Below are 21,098 nucleotides of genomic sequence, written 5' to 3' on the forward strand. Positions count from 1 at the left end.
AAATGTTTACCTAAAAGTAGTACATTATTAATACCATATTCAATTTTGTTATTATTTAAAAACACTCCAAATTTAATTTCTTTAATGGATAAAGGGGCAAACTGAATCCCCCTAGACCAGGGGTGTCAAACCTGATCCATAAAGGGCCGTGTGGCTGCAGGTTTTCATTCCAGCCATGCAGCAGCACCCTGATTTGGCTTATTCAATCAACTGACACACCCACCCTTTAATCAAGGGTGGGTGTGGCTGCAAGTATTTGACTGTGTGAAGACAGTTCAGTTGATTGAATGAGCCAAGTCAGGTGTGCTGCTGCATGGCTGGAATGAAAACCTGCAGCCACAAGGCCCTTTATGGATCAGGTTTGACACCCCTGCCCTAGACTAATAGACGGTACCTTGATATCTCGTGCTTTCTCACCACTCCAAGATGGCGACCGTATTTCTTGCGTCAGAACAGCCAACTCTCCGTCTATGTATTAGGATGTCTATGTGAACAACCATTCACACTTACGGGCAATTTAGATGAGCCAGTTGATCGAATGCGCATGATTTTGGACTGTGGGAGGAAACCCACACAGGCACAGGGAGAATATGGAAACTCCACTCACAGAAAGGCACTAGTCAGCTGCAAGGTTCCAGCCCAGATTCTTCTTGCTGTGAGGCAACAGTGCTAACCACTGCACCACCATACTGCCATTCCTTCCTTACTTAAATATCAATGTAAAATCCTCACAAGCATAGTAAGAGGTGTGTGTGTGCACGCTCATGTGTTTGTTTCTCTTTAAGAACAGGTGACAGTTCATCTCAGAGAATTTGGTATCTGAATTTAGAGCCTTACCACAGAACTAAAAATAGTACAGTGGAAGGCAAGCATGCGATGAGTTGACAAAAGTGTTCTGTGGCCCTGACTTCAACAAGCAGCAACAAATATCTTGATTCTTTTAGACTGGTATTTTAAGCAATGTGAGATTTCTGCTTTCCTCCAGCCAGGAGGTAAGGTTATACTTTTGATTTTAATATATGATTTTATCTAAGTATTACTTCTACAGATGTTAACAGAGCTAGTTAGTGTCAGTTTCTGAACTTCATGCTAGCTGTTAGCTGCTACCGAGTAAACAAATACCGTAACATACAGAGTAAACAATCAACATTCAACTGTTAAATGTCCATTTGACACTTAACCATGCAGATTATAGCAATGAACACATTTAGAGTATCACATAAGGAGACAATTTGGTTTGGATAATGAAAAGATGCAAATTATGACTCATTAGGGCAATCTTCAAACAACTGATTTCAGGGTAAAAATGTTTTATAGGTGCAAAAAAAAAAAAAATATAAAATAAACAGGTTGCTTGCTCCTCAAAATTGTGGTACATCTTGTTCTTTGTTTATGTAAAATAAAGGCACATTGTCCATTTGAGTGCTGTTGGTAGTTCTCCACAGTTCTAACTGGTCACAAAATATAAAATTATTAGTAACCAACAATCATCAGACAGAAACTAATTCATATTTGAAATAATTAGTCATAATTTATAATAATAAAATTGCTGACTGTTTCAATCACTGCCCTATAAGTTTTGGGACACATTGCACTTGAATTTCTACTTGAGTGTCTTCTGTCTATTGTGATTAGGGGTCCAAGCATGAAGTGCTGTAACCCTGTTGTTTTTGCTTGGGTTATTCTTATTCTTTTTTTTCTCCCATCCAAAGATGTTGTAGAGGAACGAAACTTGGCCACTAGATAATGCTTCTTCCCTCTACTCAGGATAAGGAAAAATGGCCCAACTGCCCTGATGGTGGTGCTAAAGTGCAACATTGTATGTTTTGGCCAATATTTTGAGAACTCTAAAGCCTTTCTGCCTTTCTCTGCAGAGTTTGCATGTTCTCCCCATGCCTGCATGGGTTTCCTCCAGGTGCTTCAATTTCCTCCCACAGTCCAAAGACATGAGGATTACGTCAGTTGGATACTCTAAATTGCCTATAGGTGTGAATGGATGTTTGTGTTAACCCTGCAATAGCTTGGCGATCTGCCCAGAGTTTACCCTGCCTTTTGCCTGAAGTCATCTGGGATTGGCTGCAACTTCCACCATGACCCTGATGGATAAGCAGTACAAATAATGAATGGATGGATAAAGAAGACAATTATTATTTACTCTGATTGCTTTCCATTAATTTGTACCATTAAGCCCCACTCACTTAACATTTTTTTGCTAATGTGCATACTTTGCAAAATCTGTTTTTGTGAAGAAACTTGATGTCAAATTATACAGCAGATTTTGAAGCTCAATAAGATTTGCAAATAATATGGCTGCTACATGCCAAACTCAGCAGAGCTTGGTTTATTCAAAGAATTGTATCTCAAGACCGGTTGTATCGAGTTTCATAACACTTGAAAGGACTTTTCAGTACAAGGTTCTGAGGAGGTCTGAGGCAGGGCATGGTCACTAATAGGGCATGAAAATATGCTCAAATAGGTTGTATTCAGTCACATGACTTTTGCTTGTGAGTTTACTTCCTGTGAATGAAGTGGTGGTCAGGCAAACCGATTTGACTGCCGTTATGTGAAGAGCTAGTGAAACCATCTCCAACTATTTTCGCAGTTTAGAGGCCAATTCATGGTCAAGATACCTTCAGAAAATTGCTCTTTGTGATGGGATAGATCCTTACATGTTAACAAAGAAGGATTTTTCCTGAGTTGGAAAATTATCCATCTGTTGAGGTCCCCCGACATCTCAAACTACCTGGTGCTGCAGACATTGTTCTACATGGCCAAACAGATAAAAACTTGGAAGAGCATGGAGGCATACAGCTTTTAATATGTGGATGATTAAAGATCTGGGGACCAAGACACAACAAGATAAATCCTGTATTGTTTATGCCCAGGTAAGTGGGAATTTTGGGGTTTTTTTGGGGGGGCTTTACAATGATTGCTAGTACTCTATAAGTTTTAGTATCGGGTATAAACAAACTACAGCTGCTTGATTCTTAATCCTCCCTGCTCTTCTCTTCCAGGTAAATCATTCACAAAGATCCACAGAAACCCCTTTAAAGACCTGGGTATTGGTGAAACAGGACGTAGAAGTTATCACAGCTCACTGTAACTGCATGGCTGGGGAAGCAGTTTCATACTGTTAACTCGTGAGCTCTGCTTTTGTTTTTATGTAGGTCATCTCGATTATCTTATCTATCTAATTCAGTGTAGGAGCTCAATCTACATCATTGTCCTTGGAAAGATTGCTAGGAGATCCTGATAAATAAAGTGGAAACATATGCGTTAGTTTACAATATGACAACCATGATCAAACAGTAAACAAAAATGCATCTGAGGACTCGAGCATCTCCTGAACTTCAAGACATCATGAAATGATGGAAAATGGTGAGAAAAGTCATTTGTAAATCCAAACAAAATAAATCAGAGGAATTTACAAACCTTTCACAAAGTGATCACTGCAAACTCAAGCGTTCTTCGACTCCACTCCCTTACATCACAGTGAAAGGTTCAAAAGCCAACTTTCTCATCACTTTTTGGGAAATTCCTTTGCTTTTTCACCCTTTTTTATCACTTCACGGGGAACCCAAAAGAAACTTTTATCAGTTTCATGGTTTGATTCAAGCAGACCAAAACAACGCAAGCGTAGGGCATTTTAACGACTAGCAAGGTACCCCAGTGATGGTAATGCTTTGTGAACAGTGAGCTTAGTTGACCACCACTTCATGTCTTGCATATCTGATGAGGCAGATGTGACATTGGATGCAACCCACCAATAGACATTTTTCAGCAACCTGAAGTCTGAGCCAAAATTTGGTGGGCTCAATTGCTCTACTAATCTGTAAGTAGATTTATTTAATTGTGACTGGGATCCTTCAAAAACATGGCTGCCATTCGGTTTTCATCAGGCATCTCACATGATTGAGGTATTGTCAAAAACTTGAAAAGTATGTTAACCCATAGTCTTTTTATTGTTCTGTTTAGCTTGGCAAGGACTGGCCACTGAGGGTTATGTTTGCAAAGAATGCTTGGACCCTGCAGAATGCTGCTTGCAGCTATGTTTGCTTTTTGAATCTGATTCTGCACTGTCAAAATGTTTCCTTTACAAATAGGTTACCAGTAGATAAAGAAATGAGAATGTAATCTATATTGCAGGACATCCTATAAGCAGTAGCATTTCCTGCTTTCTACCCTTAATAAATTCAGGATTATGAATTGTTAATTATTTGACCATTGTCTTTACCCATCATCATGACTTACTTAATTTCATTCAGGATGAATAAAGCTATCTATATCTATCTATCTATCTATCTATCTATCTATCTATCTATCTATCTATCTATCTATCTATCTATCTATCTATCTATCTATCTATCTATCTATCTATCTTCATTCCTTTATTTGGTTATCTTTACTGGATCATTTACTAGACCATTTTCACTGGTCAAAACACCTTTTAAAAGTTAATATTACTACACTAGTTTAATGCTGGATTATGATGGCTGTTAATGCTTAAGTCTAAGACAAGTCTCATCTCTTCCTGTGCAGATAACTATTTCACAGAAAAGTTGGTTGGGTTGTAACCCATTAAGACCACTGGACCATTGGTCACTGGATCAAAAAGTGTCATCATGGTGCGTAATATGGATGACCTGGACTTTTGCCTGTCCTCTCACTCACAGAGCATGTTGGAGGGACTGCGTTCTCTTTGTTCCCACCCTAATCTCGTGGATGTTACCTTAAGTGCTGGTGGGCGGGACTTTCCCTGTCACCGGGGCATCCTGGCTCTCTGTAGCCTCTACTTCCACTCCATGTTCTCAGGTGACTTTGTGGAGAGCATAGCTACACGGATAGAGCTTCATGATGTGGATCCTGATGTGCTTGCCACACTACTGGACTTTGCTTACACTGGAAAACTCACCATCAATCAAGGAAATGTGGAGGGCCTTATATGCACCTCAAGTCAGCTTCAATTCCAGACAGTGCGGGCTGTCTGTAGTCGATACCTGCAGCACCAAATAGATGCTAGTAACTGTCTTGGCATACAAGAGTTTGGAGAGATCCATGGTTGTCCTGAGGTGGTTGCCAAAGCCAAAGCATTTATTTTGGAGAACTTTGAAGCATTGCAGAAGCATGAGGAGTTTCTGCTCCTGGAAAAGGATAAGCTAGTGGCCTGTCTGAAGGATGAGGATCTACAGGTGCGGAATGACTGTGCTCGAGCTGAGGCAGCACTTGCATGGGTCAGGCATTGCAGAGAAAGCCGAATCTGTTACCTACCAGAGTTATTGAGACTGGCGAGACTACCTCTTCTGCCTGAATCCTACCTTTTAGAAATCCTGTTGAAAGACCCTCTAGTTCAGGATTTCCCAGAATGCAAAGAAGTCCTTGAGGTTGTTTCCAGAGAGGTTGGTTATCTCTTTGTGTGTAATCAATGTCAAGCACACCTCGTCTAATGGCCCTTTTCCACTGCATGGTCCTGGCTCAACTCGACATGACTCGACTTGACTCTACTCGCTTTTGGTATCAGCATTTTGTTTTCCACTACAGCTGATCGTCATAGTGACACCGCATAAAATTGCAGTGGCATCATCTTCAGTGCAACACTCACAGAAACATCTTTATTATTAATAATAAATAACACTATTACTCACACACATTTGTGTATGTGCATGTGAAACGGTGTTATATCAAGCTCAAGTTGTCACAATGCGTAACATTTTCTAACACATTTTGTTAAACAAACAAGCAAGAATGGTGTAAAAAAGCTGAATCCAAACTGTCAGGACATAATGTTAAAGGCATAAAAAGTACCATCTGTTTACAAGCAGCAATAAAATAAAATAAAAGCCATACTACATATGGTGTAATGGTTTGTGCATGGGGCTTTCGCTTGGAGAATACAAGTTTGTGTCCCCACTTGGCATGTTTTATTTGGGGAAAGTTTTGCTGCAGGTAACTCATTTAAATTTAGCTAGCCTGTACTGATATTTTGCCTAACCCTCTGTTGGTAAAACCAATGAATGTATGTGCATTCTGTCTTTGATCTCTGGAGTCAGTAAGTATATTAAAGCAAGCCTCAGACTGAAGGCCCCTACCTTCATAAGAAACCATTCGAGACCCTAACTTTTAGTAAAATAGACAAATCCTGCTTCAGTCCGAGGAATGTCAAGCCATGTTTGATTTATTACAAAACCCCAATCAGCTCATAACATAACCCTTAACCTTTTTTTAACCAACAGATTGTTCGGTAAAACATCAGTACAAGGTGGATAATTTTAAACAAGTTATGCAAGAAGGTCCGGGTTCGAGCCCGTGGCCGGCGAGGGCCTTTCTGTGCGGAGTTTGCATGTTCTCCCCGTGTCTGTGTGGGTTTCCTCCGGGTGCTCCGGTTTCCCCCATAGTCCAAAGACATGCAGGTTAGGCTAACTGGTGACTCTAAATTGACCGTAGGTGTGAATGTGAGTGTGAATGGTTGTCTGTGTCTATGTGTCAGCCCTGTGATGACCTGGTGACTTGTCCAGGGTGTACCCCGCCTTTCGCCCGTAGTCAGCTGGGATAGGCTCCAGCTTGCCTGCGACCCTGTAGAACAGAATAAAGCGGCTAGAGATAATGAGATGAGATGAGACGTGTAGCAAAACATTTCCCAAATAAAGCATGCCAAGCAGGGATGCAAACCCAGGTTCTCCAAGTGATAGTCCAATGCTTTAACCATTACTCCATATATAGCACAGCTGCTTTTTTTCTTTTCTTTTTCAAATTATTTACTTATTTGTTTTTGCTTGCTTGCTGCTTGTAACCTGATGGCATGTTTTATGCTGTTACCATTACATCTTGACAGTTTGGATGCACCTTTTTTACGCCATGTTTTTTGTTTGTGTTTAACAAGACACATTAGAAAGGGCACGAATTGTGGCAACTTCAGCTTGCCATAGCACCATTTTGCCTGCACACACACAAATGTGTGCATGAGTAGTGAAAATTTAGTTATGGCCAGGTTCTTGCCCAAACTGATAATCACACATTTTTCTCTGGCTAATCAGACACAAGGTATAGCACCACTCTTGCCAAAGCAGTTGGGGGTTAGGTGCCTTGCTCAAGGGCACTTGAGCCAGTTCTGCTGGTTCAGGGAATCGAACCAGTGACTTGGTCCCAAAGCTGTTTCTCTAACCATTTGGCCATGGCTTTCCCTAAAAGTGAAAAGACACATATAATCAGTGAAGTATAATAATTAAATATAACACCATTTAAAAATGTAGGGTTTGTTCAGAACGTCCCGTCTCACACAATGATGATGCAGTGACATGATTCTTTTTGACCAATCAGTAGTCCACAATGTTTTCACGTCACCTTTTGGTATTGCCTCAGCTCTCTTGGAACCTTGATGGAGGTGATACAAAAAAATGTACTGATTACTGGGTACTAGCCGCAACTTTGACCCAACAGAAAAATAAAAAAGGCGAGTCGAGTCAAGTTGATGCAGTACTATGCAGTGGAAAAGGGCCATAAAATACTGCATGGGCAGTTTCTGTGTGTTTTGTTAAAGCTAAAAGTGTGGAGTCCTGTGTTTCAGAAAATTAATATAAAACCAAGTGAGGCAGTGCAGAGTCCTTTCCGAAATGCCCCTCACAACCTGCAAGAAGTGTTGTTTGTGATGGGTGGTCGCTCGCTTGATGACTCTGATGTAGAAGACGAGGAGGAAGATGGTGAGCAAGAGATCAGGATTCATCCCAGGAACTGTGCTTTCTACAATACAAAGCTTCGTAAGGACCGTCTTACCTCTGACTCGCTTACACTTCTTGATGTCAAGAAACATCTTACTAATTACTGCATGTCATCAGTAATTAAAAAAATTCTATATATTGTCTGTTCTTTTCATAGAGCAATGGCATCAGCTACCTGATTTTCCCAACTACAACAAGTGGGGTTATTCCACTGTCTCTTTAAACAATGATGTGTATGTTACAGGTAAACAGCAATTAACAATAAAATTACAATTTATTTTCTGCTGTATTGTGAAAGAAAGGGGAACGGAATAGCATTGAGAGGGAAACTGGACCTTTTGGAAAAAAGATCAAGCAAAGGTATAGTTTCCCTGCTCATATTTGAGTGCTGCATTATATGAATGGAACATCATCTCCATGAAGGATTTGAAGAGGATAAAGAAGAATATCCTGTGACTATAAAGAAAATCTCTCTGAGACTCTCATAAGAACTGGAACCACTTAAGAATTATGAGGGTTACTAAACACGCTTGCTAATGGAACACCTAACTTTTCGAAGACTTAGCAAGATATTTTAAAGTCTCTTCCACCTGCAAATAGCCTATACTACTCATGTTCCTCCTTTTTTTTATAGCAGTCTTTGTTTTAACTCTTTGGAATTTTAATAAACTGCCAATACAAAGCCAGCATTATTTCCCAAGAGGTATCCAGTACACTTGGAAAAAAAATTATAGTCTCTTCATGACTTATAGGTTTTCTCTTTCCCAGGAGGTTCGAGAGGTTCCCAGTCCAATACCTGGTCAACCACAGAGACCTGGAAGTATATCACTCGTGAAGGGAGGTGGGTTACAGTAGCGCCAATGTTGAGGCCCAGGACTAACCACTCCTCTGCAGCACTAAATGGAGAGATTTATGTCATTGGAGGTAAGAAAATAATGGAAATAATGAGTATCAGTTGCAGACTGCATGGGAAAGCTAACTTTTGTCAAAAATCTGCACCTTTTTTTCTTCCTTAGGGGCACAGAAGTAATATTGTTTTTTATAATTGACTTACTTATGGCACAGAGCAATAGTTTCTATCTATTTGATTATCACAGAGTGTTTTAATAGTGTTTTGTTTTGTTTATAGGCACTATGATGGACATTGTAGAAGTAGAACACTATGACCCATATAGTGACAGCTGGGCTCTGACAGCTCCTGCACTGAAATATGTGACCAACTTCACAGCCACTGCATGTGTGGGGAAGCTGTATGTCATTGGTTCTTGCGCTGTCAAATATAATGCCCTGACTCTGCAGTGCTACAACCCTGTCATAGGTAGGAGTCACCAAGGAACATAAACTGTTTATAGTTTCAACAACCACAGAAACAGACTAGCACAAGAATCAGCATGTCATAAGTAATGGACAATACAATAAATAGATATCTAATAAGTCAATACCAGAGCTCTGAGTATTGCCTGATACCAATACTGGATCAGTACCATATGATCTGTGTTGTGTTAGTCAACATTACATGTGTTAATGGTATAAAATACATCAGTGAATCAAGTCAAAAATATGTCAAATTGTCAAATCATGTCAAAATACAATATATCAAATCATCAATTCATTCAAGACAAATATAACAGTTAAGGTTAGTATTGGCCTGATACTGATAATATCAGTACCAGTACATTCGTATTACAACCCCAATTCCAAAAAAGTTGGGACACTGTGTAAAACATAAATAAAAACAGAATGTGAAGATTTGCAAATCATGAAAACCCTATATTTCATTGGAAATAGTCGTCTGTGGCTGTCCATCACTAGCGATGATGCCAATCATCCATTGGAAATAGTACAAAGACAACATATCAAATGTTGAAACTGAGAAATTTTACTGTTTTTTGAAAAATATATATGTTCATTTTGAATTTGATATCAGCAACACTTTTCAGAAAAGTTGGGACAGGGGCAACAAAAGACTGAAAAAGTTGTGTAATGTGAAAAAAAAAACTAATTTGGTTAATTGGCAACAGGTCAGTAATATGACTGGGTATAAAAAGACAATTCCAGAGAGGCTGAGTCTCTCAGAAGTAAAGATGGGGAGGGGTTCACTGCTCTGTGAAAGACTGTGTGGGCAAACAGTGCAACAATTTAAGAATAACATTCCTCAATGTAAAATTGCAAAGAATTTCGGGATCACATTATCTATGGTACATAATATCATTAAAAGATTCAGAGAATCTGGAGAAATCTCTGTATGCAAGAGACAAGGCTGAACACTGACATTGAATGCCTGTGATCTTCAGGCCCTCAGGAGATACTGCATTAAAAGCAGACATGTGTCTGTAGTGGAAATCACTGTATGGGCTCAGGAACACTTCAGAAAACCATTGTCTTTGAAAATAGTTAATTACTGCATCCATAAATGCAAGTTAAAAACAGAGAGAAACCATATCCAGAAACACCCCCACCTTCTCTGGGCTTGAGCTCTTTTATGATGGACTGAGGTGAAGTGGAAAATTGTCCCGAGGTCTGACAAATCTCATCTCATTATCTGTAGCCACTAATCCTGCAGGGTCACAGGCAAGCTGGAGCCTATCCCAGCTGACTACAGGCGAAAGGCGGGGTACACCCTGGACAAGTCGCCAGGTCATCACAGGGCTGACACGTAGACACAGACAACCATTCACACTCACACCTACAGTCAATTTAGAGCCACCAATTAGCCTAACCTGCATGTCTGTGGACTGTGGGGGAAACCAGAGCACCCGGAGGAAACCCACGCGGCCACGGGGAGAACATGCAAACTCAGCACAGAAAGGTCCTTGTCAGCCACGGGGCTCGAACCCGGACCTTCTTGCTGTGAGGTGACAGCACTAACCACTACACCACCGTGCCACCCGTCTGACAAATCAAAAGTAGAAATTCTTTTTGAGAAATCATGGACATCCCATCCTCCAGGCTAAAGCGGAGAGGGACCATCCGGCTTGTTATCAGTGCGCAGTTCAAAAGCAAGCATCTGTGATGGTATGAAGGTGCATTAGTGCACATGACATGGGTAGCTTGTACATCTGGGAAGGCATCATTAATGCTGAATGAAATATACATATTTCAGAGCAATATGGTGCCATCCACAAAATCTTTTTCAGGGAAGGCCTTCCTTCTTTCAGCAAGACAATGCCGAACTGTTTTCTGCACATATTAATAGTGCATGGCTCTGTAGTAAGAGTCCGGGTGCTAAACTGGCCTGCCTGCAGTCCAGACCTGCCTCCCATTTAAAACATTTGGTACATTTTGAAGCGCAAAATACAACAAAGGAGACTTTTCAAAGCTACAGCAATTGGTCTCCTCAGTTCTCAAATGTTTAGAGAGTGTTGTTAAAAGTAGAGGTGATGCAACACAGTGGTAAACATGCCCCGTCCCAATTTTTCTGAAAGATGTTGCTGACATCAAAATGAGCATATGTTTTTAAAAAAATCAGTTTCAACATTAGATATATTGTCTTTGTACTGTTTTCAATGAAATACTGTATAGGGTTTCCATGATTTGCAAATCATCGCATTCTGTTTTTATTTACAGTTTACACAGCGTCCCAACTTTTTTGGAATTGGGTTTGTAAAAATCCTATATAGCCCTTTGCTACTCTTTGTAAGTCACAGTATGTTCTTATCTCCTGCATCCCATCACCTAGATTTCCTTACAACCTTACAATCAACATATATACACTACTATGACTATGCTGGGTTTACACTGTATGGTTGTCACCCAATTGAAATTGCACATTTTAAGAGAATTCTTTGGTGATGAATTGCAATTTGTGGTCTTAGATTAGATAAAGTGATGTGCTCACTTGTGGCTGATTTAGTTCCATTGCAACCAAAATCAGCTAATGACAAAATTCTAATTATATCTAATTATGTCAGAGCCTTACTGCTGGTACAAGACTCATCTAAAAGCCATCAAGGAAGATAGACTATGATTATGCAAAACTCATTGGGCAGCTTCAAATAAGATAATGGCAATGGTGAAACATAATTAAAACATGCTAATCAACAGGCAGTTATTCTCACCTCTAACAGTATGATGTAATAATTTATTTAAAAAAAAAACCTCTGTAATCACACAGTCTAAAACTGGCTTTAATGTGATTTTATTTTGGTATTTCTTTTTTTTTCAGATGGTTGGAGTATCATCTGCTCTCCATTTATCCCAAAGTACTTATCCTCTCCCTGTTCTGTTTCTATGGATGGGGTTATCTATCTAATAGCAGACAACACCAAAAAGGTGTATCTGTATGACCCAGATGCTAACATGTGGCAGAAGGTGAGTTTTTATATGTGAACAATTTCTAAAACATTGGCAATGCGCAATGGAATATTCCATTTTAACAACAGTATCACTACAAATGGACATTGGCTTATGGTACGTTAGCTTTTACAATTCTGTACTACTGAATGAAAGGATGTCATGAATGTAGTTGAAAACAGATGCAGGTGCATATTTTTAATGAAATAAACTGAAACACAAACACTTAACCAAAACAAAACCACAAGAATGAACTTGAATTCAAAATCAACTTTAGCATGGATGACACATGACAAACAATAGACAAAAGCTAACCAAAGACACACAGAGCTCACAGAACATAAATAGTATGCCAGAAACAATGAGACACAGGTGAGGGTGGGTCTCATTGGTGAGGTGAGGCATGTGACTAAGTGAAGGGGATGATGGGTAACGTAGTCCTGACAGAACCCCTCCTTTGAGGCATGGCTCCTGACGTGCTTACTGTTGTTTTGATGGGTCCTGGACCACTAGTTAGTGCAAACACCATGGCAAGGTTGACTGGGGTAATGACAAACATAGTGATGCCAGTATGCAGAGCAACATTCCCATCTGAGGAGTGAGAGTGAGTGATGTCACCAGTGAGGCAGGGTGGCAGAACAACCTCTTCTGCACAGTTGAGGGGTGGTGTGACATTCAGGACAGAGTTCTTTAGAAGAAGTAGTTTGTCACATGCACACTCAAGCACAGTGAAATTCATCCTCTGCATTTAACCCATCTGAAGCCGTGAACATACACATGCACACACACACAAGTGCACAATGAGCACTTACCCAGAGCAGTAGGCAGCTATGCTACAGCACCCAGGGAGCAGTTGAGGGTTAGGTGCCTTGCTTAAGGGCACTTCAGCCCAACACTGCCCCATGTTAACCTAACCACGTCTTTGAACTGTGGGGGAAACCGGAGCACCTGGAGGAAACCCATGCAAACACGGGGAGAACATGCAAACTCCACAAAGAAAGGCCTCTGTTGGCTGCTGGGCTCAAACCCAGAACCTTCTTGCTGTGAGGCAACAGTGCCAACCATAATGTCAGGTCAGGGCCCTGGTGGACCTTGCTACTGGTAACATTGTAACCCAGTACAACCTGCCACATGGACGGGTGGTCGGCGTCTAAACTGGCTCCCCCACCAGCGTATACTGGTGAGGAGGGTGGGATGTCACCCAGTAGGACTAAAAACAAGATGTGTCAAAGGGTGGATGAGCTCTTTGGGAGCCAATGGCCATCATGCAAGGTGACCCGTGGTATCACTTAAGAGCGGGGTTAAACAAACCTATCTCCTGGTCAGCCACTGCAGCAGACATTGATGCCAGTTTGTAACCACTACACCACTGTGAAATGGAATGATGGCCATGAAAAAGCCAGCAGGAGGAGAGAAGTCCAAGGTAGAGCCTGAGGGAGGAGTGAAGTGTATGGTGTTAAATTAGTCTCAAAAGCCGTGCATACGTGTGCACGTGATGCAAGCACTCAGAACAATACCTGCGAATGGAAAACCATCCTGGTGAGGGCACATTTCTACCCCACATGCACAAATGCAGTCTCGCATGCATGGGGCCGTGATGAGCACTCCCTCGACCCTCCCTATACACTTGCATTTGCTCAACATTTGCTCACTCATCAAGTTGAATTTTGAGACAATTACGTGCTGTTCCATATGACTTTGCTATGTATGACATTAAAAGTGACCAAACAAAGGAGCAGAGCCTTCACCCACTCTCCCCACCTCCAAGGTCTTGATGAGTGAATGAGCGTTCAAAAGTTGCAAGTGTGTAGGGAGGGTCAAATGAGTGCTCGTCATAGTCCTGTGCTTGCAAGACCACATGTATGCAGACATTTGTGTATGCGGACCAGAAATGTCCCTTATGAGTGGTTTTCAACTTCCGGATCTTATGCATGCGTGTGAAACTAATTTAAAACCATAGAAGTCCATTGCTGAGCCAGAGGGGGAGCAACGTCCTCTGTGAAGCCAGAGGGGGGAGCAACATTCTCTGTGAAGCTGGGAGGTTAGTGACGTACTCTGTGTAGCAAGAGGGGGGAGCGACATACAATGTGAAGCAGGGGGAGGAATGACGTCCTCAGCAGAGCAAGGAGGTGGAGAACCATCCTCAGCAGATTAGGAAGGTGGAGCAGTGTCTGAATTGGAGCTGTGAGGCATAGTGTTGTCCAAGGCAGAACAGGGGGATGGAGTGACATCCTCCATGGGGCAGAGGGAAAGCAGGACATCCTCAGCGACGACTTCTGTGAAGCAAAGAGGTAGAGCAACATCCTCAGTGGGGCAGGAAGGGTGGGAGATGTTTCTATCTCAATCGGGAGCCCCCTGTTCAAAAAAAGCTTCTGAACACTGGACACAAGGCATCAAGCCATACTTGTGTGGTTATGATCTAACTTTCCTTCCACACCAGGTACTGTAGTTCTTTTCCAAGAAGACTGCTGACTGTTTTCTGTCCCAATGAAAATGACTTTTAAAAAAAAATCTATCAAATGATTAAATTAATTTACCCAAAAGTTATTCTGTTCAACATTATTCTGAACATTCAAAAATGTTTCTTCCCCAGCTTGTTCCAAATGATTTAATAAACAGCTGAGAATCCTTATCTAAAATCTCAATGTAATGTCTTGGTCTTCCTCAGGTTCAGTTCCTGCACAAACTCCATGAGAACGGAGGCATGGTGGTTTTGGGACAGCAGCTCTACGTAACTGGGGGGCACTGGAAAGGAATGGAGGGAGATTATGGTGTAGAAGTGGAGGTGTACAACCGAGCGTCCAACTCCTGGAGGGTAGAGTGTTTCCTTCCCAGGCTGTGGTACTACAGTGGCTGCTGTTCTATCTTCATAGACACGTCCCAATGGCCCGAGCTCTTTCCTGAAGAGACATAATGCAAGGCAGTGACATGAAGCTGTTCAGTTATAAGCTCAACTAATGAGCTAAGCTCAGCTAAGCTGACTAGGACTAGAATCTCAGATATATGAAGTGGACATTTTTACTCAGTTTTTTTTTTTCATTATTAAAACATATTTCAGTAGAAGAGTTCACCTTCAAGGAAATAAAGTAGAAAAGTCATGTTGTAAGTGTTTGTTTGTGGCATTGTTACAACACTGACCATTGGGAAAGTTGGAAAATATACAGCTTAATCTCCATGATTTCACAAAATAGGCTCAGAGACTAGAACCTACAGCAATATCATTTAATAGTATTCAAAGGCAAAAATGTCTCTGAGGCACTATACAAACAGAAGTCACAGTTCATTGAGGATGTTTAATGGCCTGATCTTATTGTACGTTTGGGAAAATTCTTGTTGCAGTTATCCGAAATATAAACTATGTAAGCGTTTGCTCTTAGAGAGATTAGATAGTTTGTCATTCTAGCCATATACAAGAATACAGTAGGAGGAAATCATGTTCCCCAAGACTTTGGTGCAACATTACAGAAATTAAAGACAGCAATATATCCAACCAGCAACATGTAGTGCAGAAACTGAGGGAGGCAGAGTGGTAGTGCACAATAGACAATACAGTAAATACAAAAATGAGGACAAAACGGTAAATACAAACAGTACAGACAATGTAATAAATACAACACAGGCTATTAAATACATGTCCTTGTGTGTGGTGTGTCATAAGGCATTACCACCACTAGCAGCATAGAAGTCCCTGAGTTATAAAAGTATACCTTATTGGTTATTCTTGGACTTATTGCAGTCCAATCTGAAAATTGCTGTAAAATTCTGCTTGATCTGCCAAAACACAAGCTAAGCTGGTCAAATTCATTCACTTCGATGCCTGTAGGCCTTGTAACAGGCTGGCAGCAGCTAGCTTGAGCACACTTCATCTACCACCAGCTTGCTAGGCCTGTCACAGCTTCACCAGACAAACCGTTAACACCTATGGACAATTTAGAGTAGCCAGTTAACCAAATCCACAGGAGAAAACCCACACAGACATGGGGAACGCATGCAAACTCCACACAGAAAACCCCCCCATCGGCCATGAGGTTCAAACCTCATGAACCTTCTTGCTGGGTTACAAGCCTGCCTGCAGATAGCTTGAGCACACTTCATCCACCACCAGCCATGGGGGAAGCCATGGCCTAATGATTAGAGATGCAGATTTGGGACCAGAAGGTTACTGGTTTGATTCCCTGGACTAGCAGGAATGGTTGGCATGCCCTTGAGCAAGGCACCTAACCCGCAGGCTGCTCTAGGTATGTTGTATGTTGCTCTGGATAAGAGTGTCTGCTAAATGTCTGTAATGTAATGAGGCAACAGTGCTAACCACTGCACCACCATGCTTGTACAAAATTGTTAGATCATATTTGTCAGCTAGTAAGTGATAGTAGAAAGGGAACTGTTTTTGAATAAGGATGCTGGAAAATCACTTACCAGCTGGTAAAGATGATCTACTAGTTTGACCAGCTGGCCAGTGTTTTATCAGCTAGTTACTGGATTTTTCAGCAAGAATACTGTTATGTGTAACAGAGAGCTAAACCATCCATCCATTATCCGTAACCGCTTATCCTGTGCAGGGTCACAGGCAAGCTGGAGCCTATCCCAACTGACTATGGGCAAGAGGCAGGGTACACTCTGGACAAGTCGCCAGGTCATCTCAGGGTTGACACATAGAGATAAACAAGCATACACATCTACAGTCAATTTAAAGCCACCAATTAGCCTAACCTGCATGTCTTTGGACTGTGGGGGAAACCAGAGCACCCGGAGGAAACCCACACAGACACGGAGAGAACATGCAAACTCCAAACAGAAAGGCCCCCATCGGCTACAGGGCTTGAACCCAGGACCTTCTTGCTGTGAGGCAACAGTGCTAACCACTACACCACTATGCCACCCCAAGAGATAAAACAAAGAACATAAACTTTTTTTTAGACAAAATGTGAGCGCTGGCTGTCAGGGCTTACGTGCAAAATAGAATCCAGTGTAACAGTCTCCAGATTTTCCATCTGCTTAGAAAAACTTGTACTTCGAAAAAGTTCTTAAGACACCTGATGTATTTCAAATATTGTCTTGTTTGGTTTAGTGGTGTTTATTGCTCTATATAAGAAAGAAAGCACAATTTTATTCATCACACACTTGTGAAATTTCCTCTCTGCATTTAACCCATCTGAAGCAGTGAACACACACATATCCAGAGCAGTGGGCAGCCATGCTAACAGCGCCCGGGGAGCAGTTAGGAGTTAGGTGCCTCGCTCAAGGGCACCTCAGCCCAAGGCCGTCCCATATTAATCTAACCGCATGTCTTTGGGGGAAACCCACACAGGCACAACATGCAAACTCATCACAGAAAGGCCCACGCCGGCCACTGGGTTCGAACCCAGAACCTTCTTGCTATGAAGCGACTGTACTAACCACTACACCACCGTTTATATATAGAAAGTGATAGATGTAGAAAATGTTTTATTGCATTATTTTATTTGCTCTACAGAAACTCTATATAATGCACTTACTATATATACAATAGATATGTTGCACTACATGTACTTTTATGTAGTTAGTCATAATATATATGTATAGTACTGCAAATAAATGCAGAAGGTTTTTTTTTTCCTTTCATAAACCTATGATTATATATTTAAGGTTCAGTTGAGGCTTGGTCTTTATTATTTTTAATCTTCCTCAGAAATAATTTCAGTTCATTGAAACCTTTTGACGATTATTAACCTGAATCGAAGTGAATACAGACGTGGACACGAGTGAACCCGCTGCATGGCGTCTTTGTAACCACGGAAAACGAAACCTAGAGTCTGAGTATCCTAGCAACTGCCCGGGAGCGTCCTGTTTCCATGCCAACCGGAGAGCTCCGCCTCGAGCTCGGCTGTGATTGCAGTTGCTTCCGAAAAGTTTTTAAAGCCTTTGGTCGTTTATCGTGGGCAACTTTTATATTTATTTGATTGCTAATGTTTATTTTGCACCTGTACTAGTTTGTTTGGACACATTTAAGGACAGAACGACTTTCTCCCAGAGCTGCTAGTGCATTAAAGACTGCGCGGCGCTGCATGGACAGATTGCAATAATAATAATAATAATAATAATAAAACTCTTGTGCATTTGCTTAACTCCGTCCGAAGGTGATTCTCCACATGAATGGTGAAGGGATGCAGTCGGCCGGACTGGCGGCTGTTATTCAGGTGCGTGCTTTTCCTGAGTGCATTCTTGAGCATATAATCGCAGGTAGGTTTTTGCACCAGTGCTTGTTTTAAATGAGTGACGCTGTGATCTTGCAAGAGAAGAGAGCTGGGTCTAATATTAACGAGGCTGGCGATTTTTAACCAAAGTGAAGCTGAATGAAAGGTCAACTACAGTGAAGCAGTACTGCTGAAGTTTACAATGCACTTCACACACAGCCATAGATAGATAGATAGATAGATAGACAGAGTTAAGGTCAAAATTATTAGGCCCCATGAAATTTTGGAACATTACTATAAAATTCTCCCCAAAATTTGTAACACTGATGTAATTTTAAAATATCAACCATTCACAGTGTTATTCCGTAGTACCTGGTGCATTTTGGAATGTCTCATCTCATCTCATTATCTCTAGCCGCTTTATCTTGTTCTATAGGGTCGCAGGCAAGCTGGAGCCTATCCCAGCTGACTACGGGCGAAAGGCGGGGTACACCCTGGACAAGTCACCAGGTCATCACAGGGCTGACATATAGACACAGACAACCATTCACACTCACATTCACACCTACGGTCAATTTAGAGTCACCAGTTAACCTAACCTGCATGTCTTTGGACTGTGGGGGAAACCGGAGCACCCGGAGGAAACCCACACGGACACGGGAAGAACATGCAAACTCCGCACAGAAAGGCCCTCGCCGGCCACAGGGCTCGAACCCAGACCTTCTTGCTGTGAGGCGACAGCGCTAACCACTACACCACCGTGCCACCCCATTTTGGAATGTAAGATTGATATTTAAGTATCCTTAAAGAAAGAAAGCACAACTTTATTCATCACACACTTGTGAAATTCCCTGTCTGCATTTAACCCATCTGAAGCAGTGAACACACACGTGAGCAATGAGCACACACACATACCCAGAGCAGTGGGCAGCCATGCTAACAGCGCCCGGGGAGCAGTCAGGAGTTCAGTGCCTTGCTCAAGGGCACCTCAGCCCAAGGCCATCCCATATTAACCGAACCACATGTCTTTGAACTGTGGGGGAAACCGGAGCACCCGGAGCAAACCCACACAGACACAGGGAGAACATGCAAACTCCACGCAGAAAGGCCCTCGCCAGCCGCTGGGTTCAAACCCAGAACTTTCTTGCTGTGAGGCGACCGTGCTAACCACTTACACCACCGTGCCACCCACAATTAAGATTGTTACTTTGTTGGGCAGCACGGTGGTGTAAGTGGTTAGCACGGTTGCCTCACAGCAAGAAGATTCTGAGTTCAAACTCAGCGGCTGACGAGGGCCTTTCTGTGTGGAGTTTGCATGTTGTCTGCGTGGGTTTCCTCTGGGTGCTCTGGTTTCCCCCACAATCCAAAGACATGCAGTTAGGTTAATATGGGACGGCCTTGGGCTGAGGTGCCCTTGAGCGAGGCACCTAACTCCCAACTGCTCCCCAGGCGCTGTTAGCATGGCTGCCCACTGCTCTGGGTATGTGCATGTGTGTGTTCACTGCTTCAGATGGGTTAAATGCAGAGAGGAAATTTCACAAGTGTGTGATGAATAAAGTTGTGCTTTCTTTTTCCTGAATCTCAAATATAGTGAAAAATGGGGTGGTCAAAATTAGTAGCCCCCATACAATTTTCTTGCTTTTAAAACACACACAACCAGCCTGTCAGCCTTCAAGCCACACCTGTGCAGTCAGTTAGCTCCCAGACAACACCTGAACATCCAATCAGCATTTAAGGGACTCAAAGGAACAGGCCTAGAGGCAGTTGAACACAGTTGATTCTCTGCTGAATCAGTTGAATGACTTCTTCGCTCGCTTTGAGGCAGACAACAGCACCACGGCACAGAAGACCCCTCCACCTCCCGGTGACCAGGTGTTGATGCTGTCCCCAGACAGCCTGAGGAGAGCTCTCAGGATGACAAAAGCACGGAAAGCCCTGGGTCCTGATAACATTCCTGGTCGTGTCCTGAGAGACTGTGCCGAGGAGCTCACAGATGTCTTTACAGACATCTTCAACATCTCGTTGAGCTAGGCTGTTGTCCCCACGTGCCTCAAAGCCACCACCATCATCCCGGTCCCGAAGAAGCCGTCTCCCTCCTGCTTCAATGACTACCGCCCGGTCGCACTCACTCCCATCCTCATGAAGTGCTTCCAGTGGCTAGTCATGCGCCATATCAAGTCTGCCCTCCTCCCCGCCCTGGACCCTTTCCAGTTTGCATATCCGTCCAACCGTTCGACCGATGACGCCATCTCCACTGCCCTCCACTCAGCCCTCACCCACCTGGAGACAAAAGACTCATACGTCAGAATGCTGTTCATAGACTTTAGCTCAGCATTCAACACAATCATTCCTCAGCAGCTCATTCATAAACTGGACCAGCTGGGACTCAACACCTCCCTGTGCAACTGGCTGCTGGACTCCCTGATGGGGAGACCACAGGCTGTACAGGTCGGCAGCAACTCCTCCAGCACCATCACATTGAACACGGGGGCCCCCCAAGGATGTGTGCTGAGCCCCCTTCTCTTCACTCTGCTGACCCATGACTGCACACCAACATCCAGCTCCAACCTTTTCATTAAGTTTGTGGACGACACGACTGTGGTGGGTCTCATCAACAATGGCGATGAGACGATCTACAGGAGTGAGGTGAGCCGCTTGGCTATGTGGTGCAAGGACAACAATCTCCGCCTGAACGTGGAGAAGATGAAGAAGATTGTTGTGGACTTCAGGAGAGCGCACACCCAGCATGCTCCACTAACTACCGACGGTGCTGCAGTGGAGAGGGTGAGCAGCACCAAGTTTCTGGGTGTGCACATCTCTGAAGACCTGTCCTGGAGCAACAACACCACATCACTGGCCAAAAAAGCCTAACAGCGTCTGTACTTCCTCCGCAAACTGAGGAGAGCAAGAGCCCCGGCCC

The 21,098-nt window shown here is 42.6% G+C and overlaps 1 protein-coding gene across 3 annotated transcripts; it reads left to right on the top strand.

The window, feature by feature from the left end:
• Nucleotides 1-876: 876 nt before the first annotated feature.
• On the top strand, nucleotides 877-15,057 carry klhl30 (kelch-like family member 30). 3 transcript variants are annotated; one of them, XM_060919783.1, is made up of 10 exons: nucleotides 877-992; nucleotides 2,603-2,885; nucleotides 3,015-3,140; nucleotides 4,540-5,396; nucleotides 7,562-7,751; nucleotides 7,870-7,956; nucleotides 8,481-8,636; nucleotides 8,842-9,030; nucleotides 11,878-12,023; nucleotides 14,674-15,057. In XM_060919783.1, the coding sequence occupies exons 4-10, from the start codon at nucleotides 4,623-4,625 to the stop codon at nucleotides 14,917-14,919; spliced, it is 1,788 nt and encodes a 595-aa protein (XP_060775766.1). In that variant the 5' UTR covers nucleotides 877-992; nucleotides 2,603-2,885; nucleotides 3,015-3,140; nucleotides 4,540-4,622; the 3' UTR covers nucleotides 14,920-15,057. The 3 variants fall into 3 exon arrangements, with proteins under 3 accessions (XP_060775766.1, XP_060775767.1, XP_060775765.1); XM_060919784.1 differs by lacking the exon at nucleotides 3,015-3,140; XM_060919782.1 differs by lacking the exons at nucleotides 2,603-2,885; nucleotides 3,015-3,140.
• Nucleotides 15,058-21,098: the final 6,041 nt, after the last annotated feature.

This window comes from Neoarius graeffei, chromosome 4, assembly GCF_027579695.1.
Source record: "Neoarius graeffei isolate fNeoGra1 chromosome 4, fNeoGra1.pri, whole genome shotgun sequence".
Classification (NCBI taxonomy): domain Eukaryota; kingdom Metazoa; phylum Chordata; class Actinopteri; order Siluriformes; family Ariidae; genus Neoarius; species Neoarius graeffei.

Coding starts and splice junctions, on each gene's coding strand:
- klhl30 (XM_060919783.1), top strand. CDS start 4,623: ATGGTGCGTAATATGGATGACCTGGACTTTTGCCTGTCCTCTCACTCA. Junction 7,957..8,480: donor CAATGATGTGTATGTTACAG/GTAAACAGCAAT, acceptor TCTCTTTCCCAG/GAGGTTCGAGAGGTTCCCAG. Junction 8,637..8,841: donor AGAGATTTATGTCATTGGAG/GTAAGAAAATAA, acceptor TTTTGTTTATAG/GCACTATGATGGACATTGTA.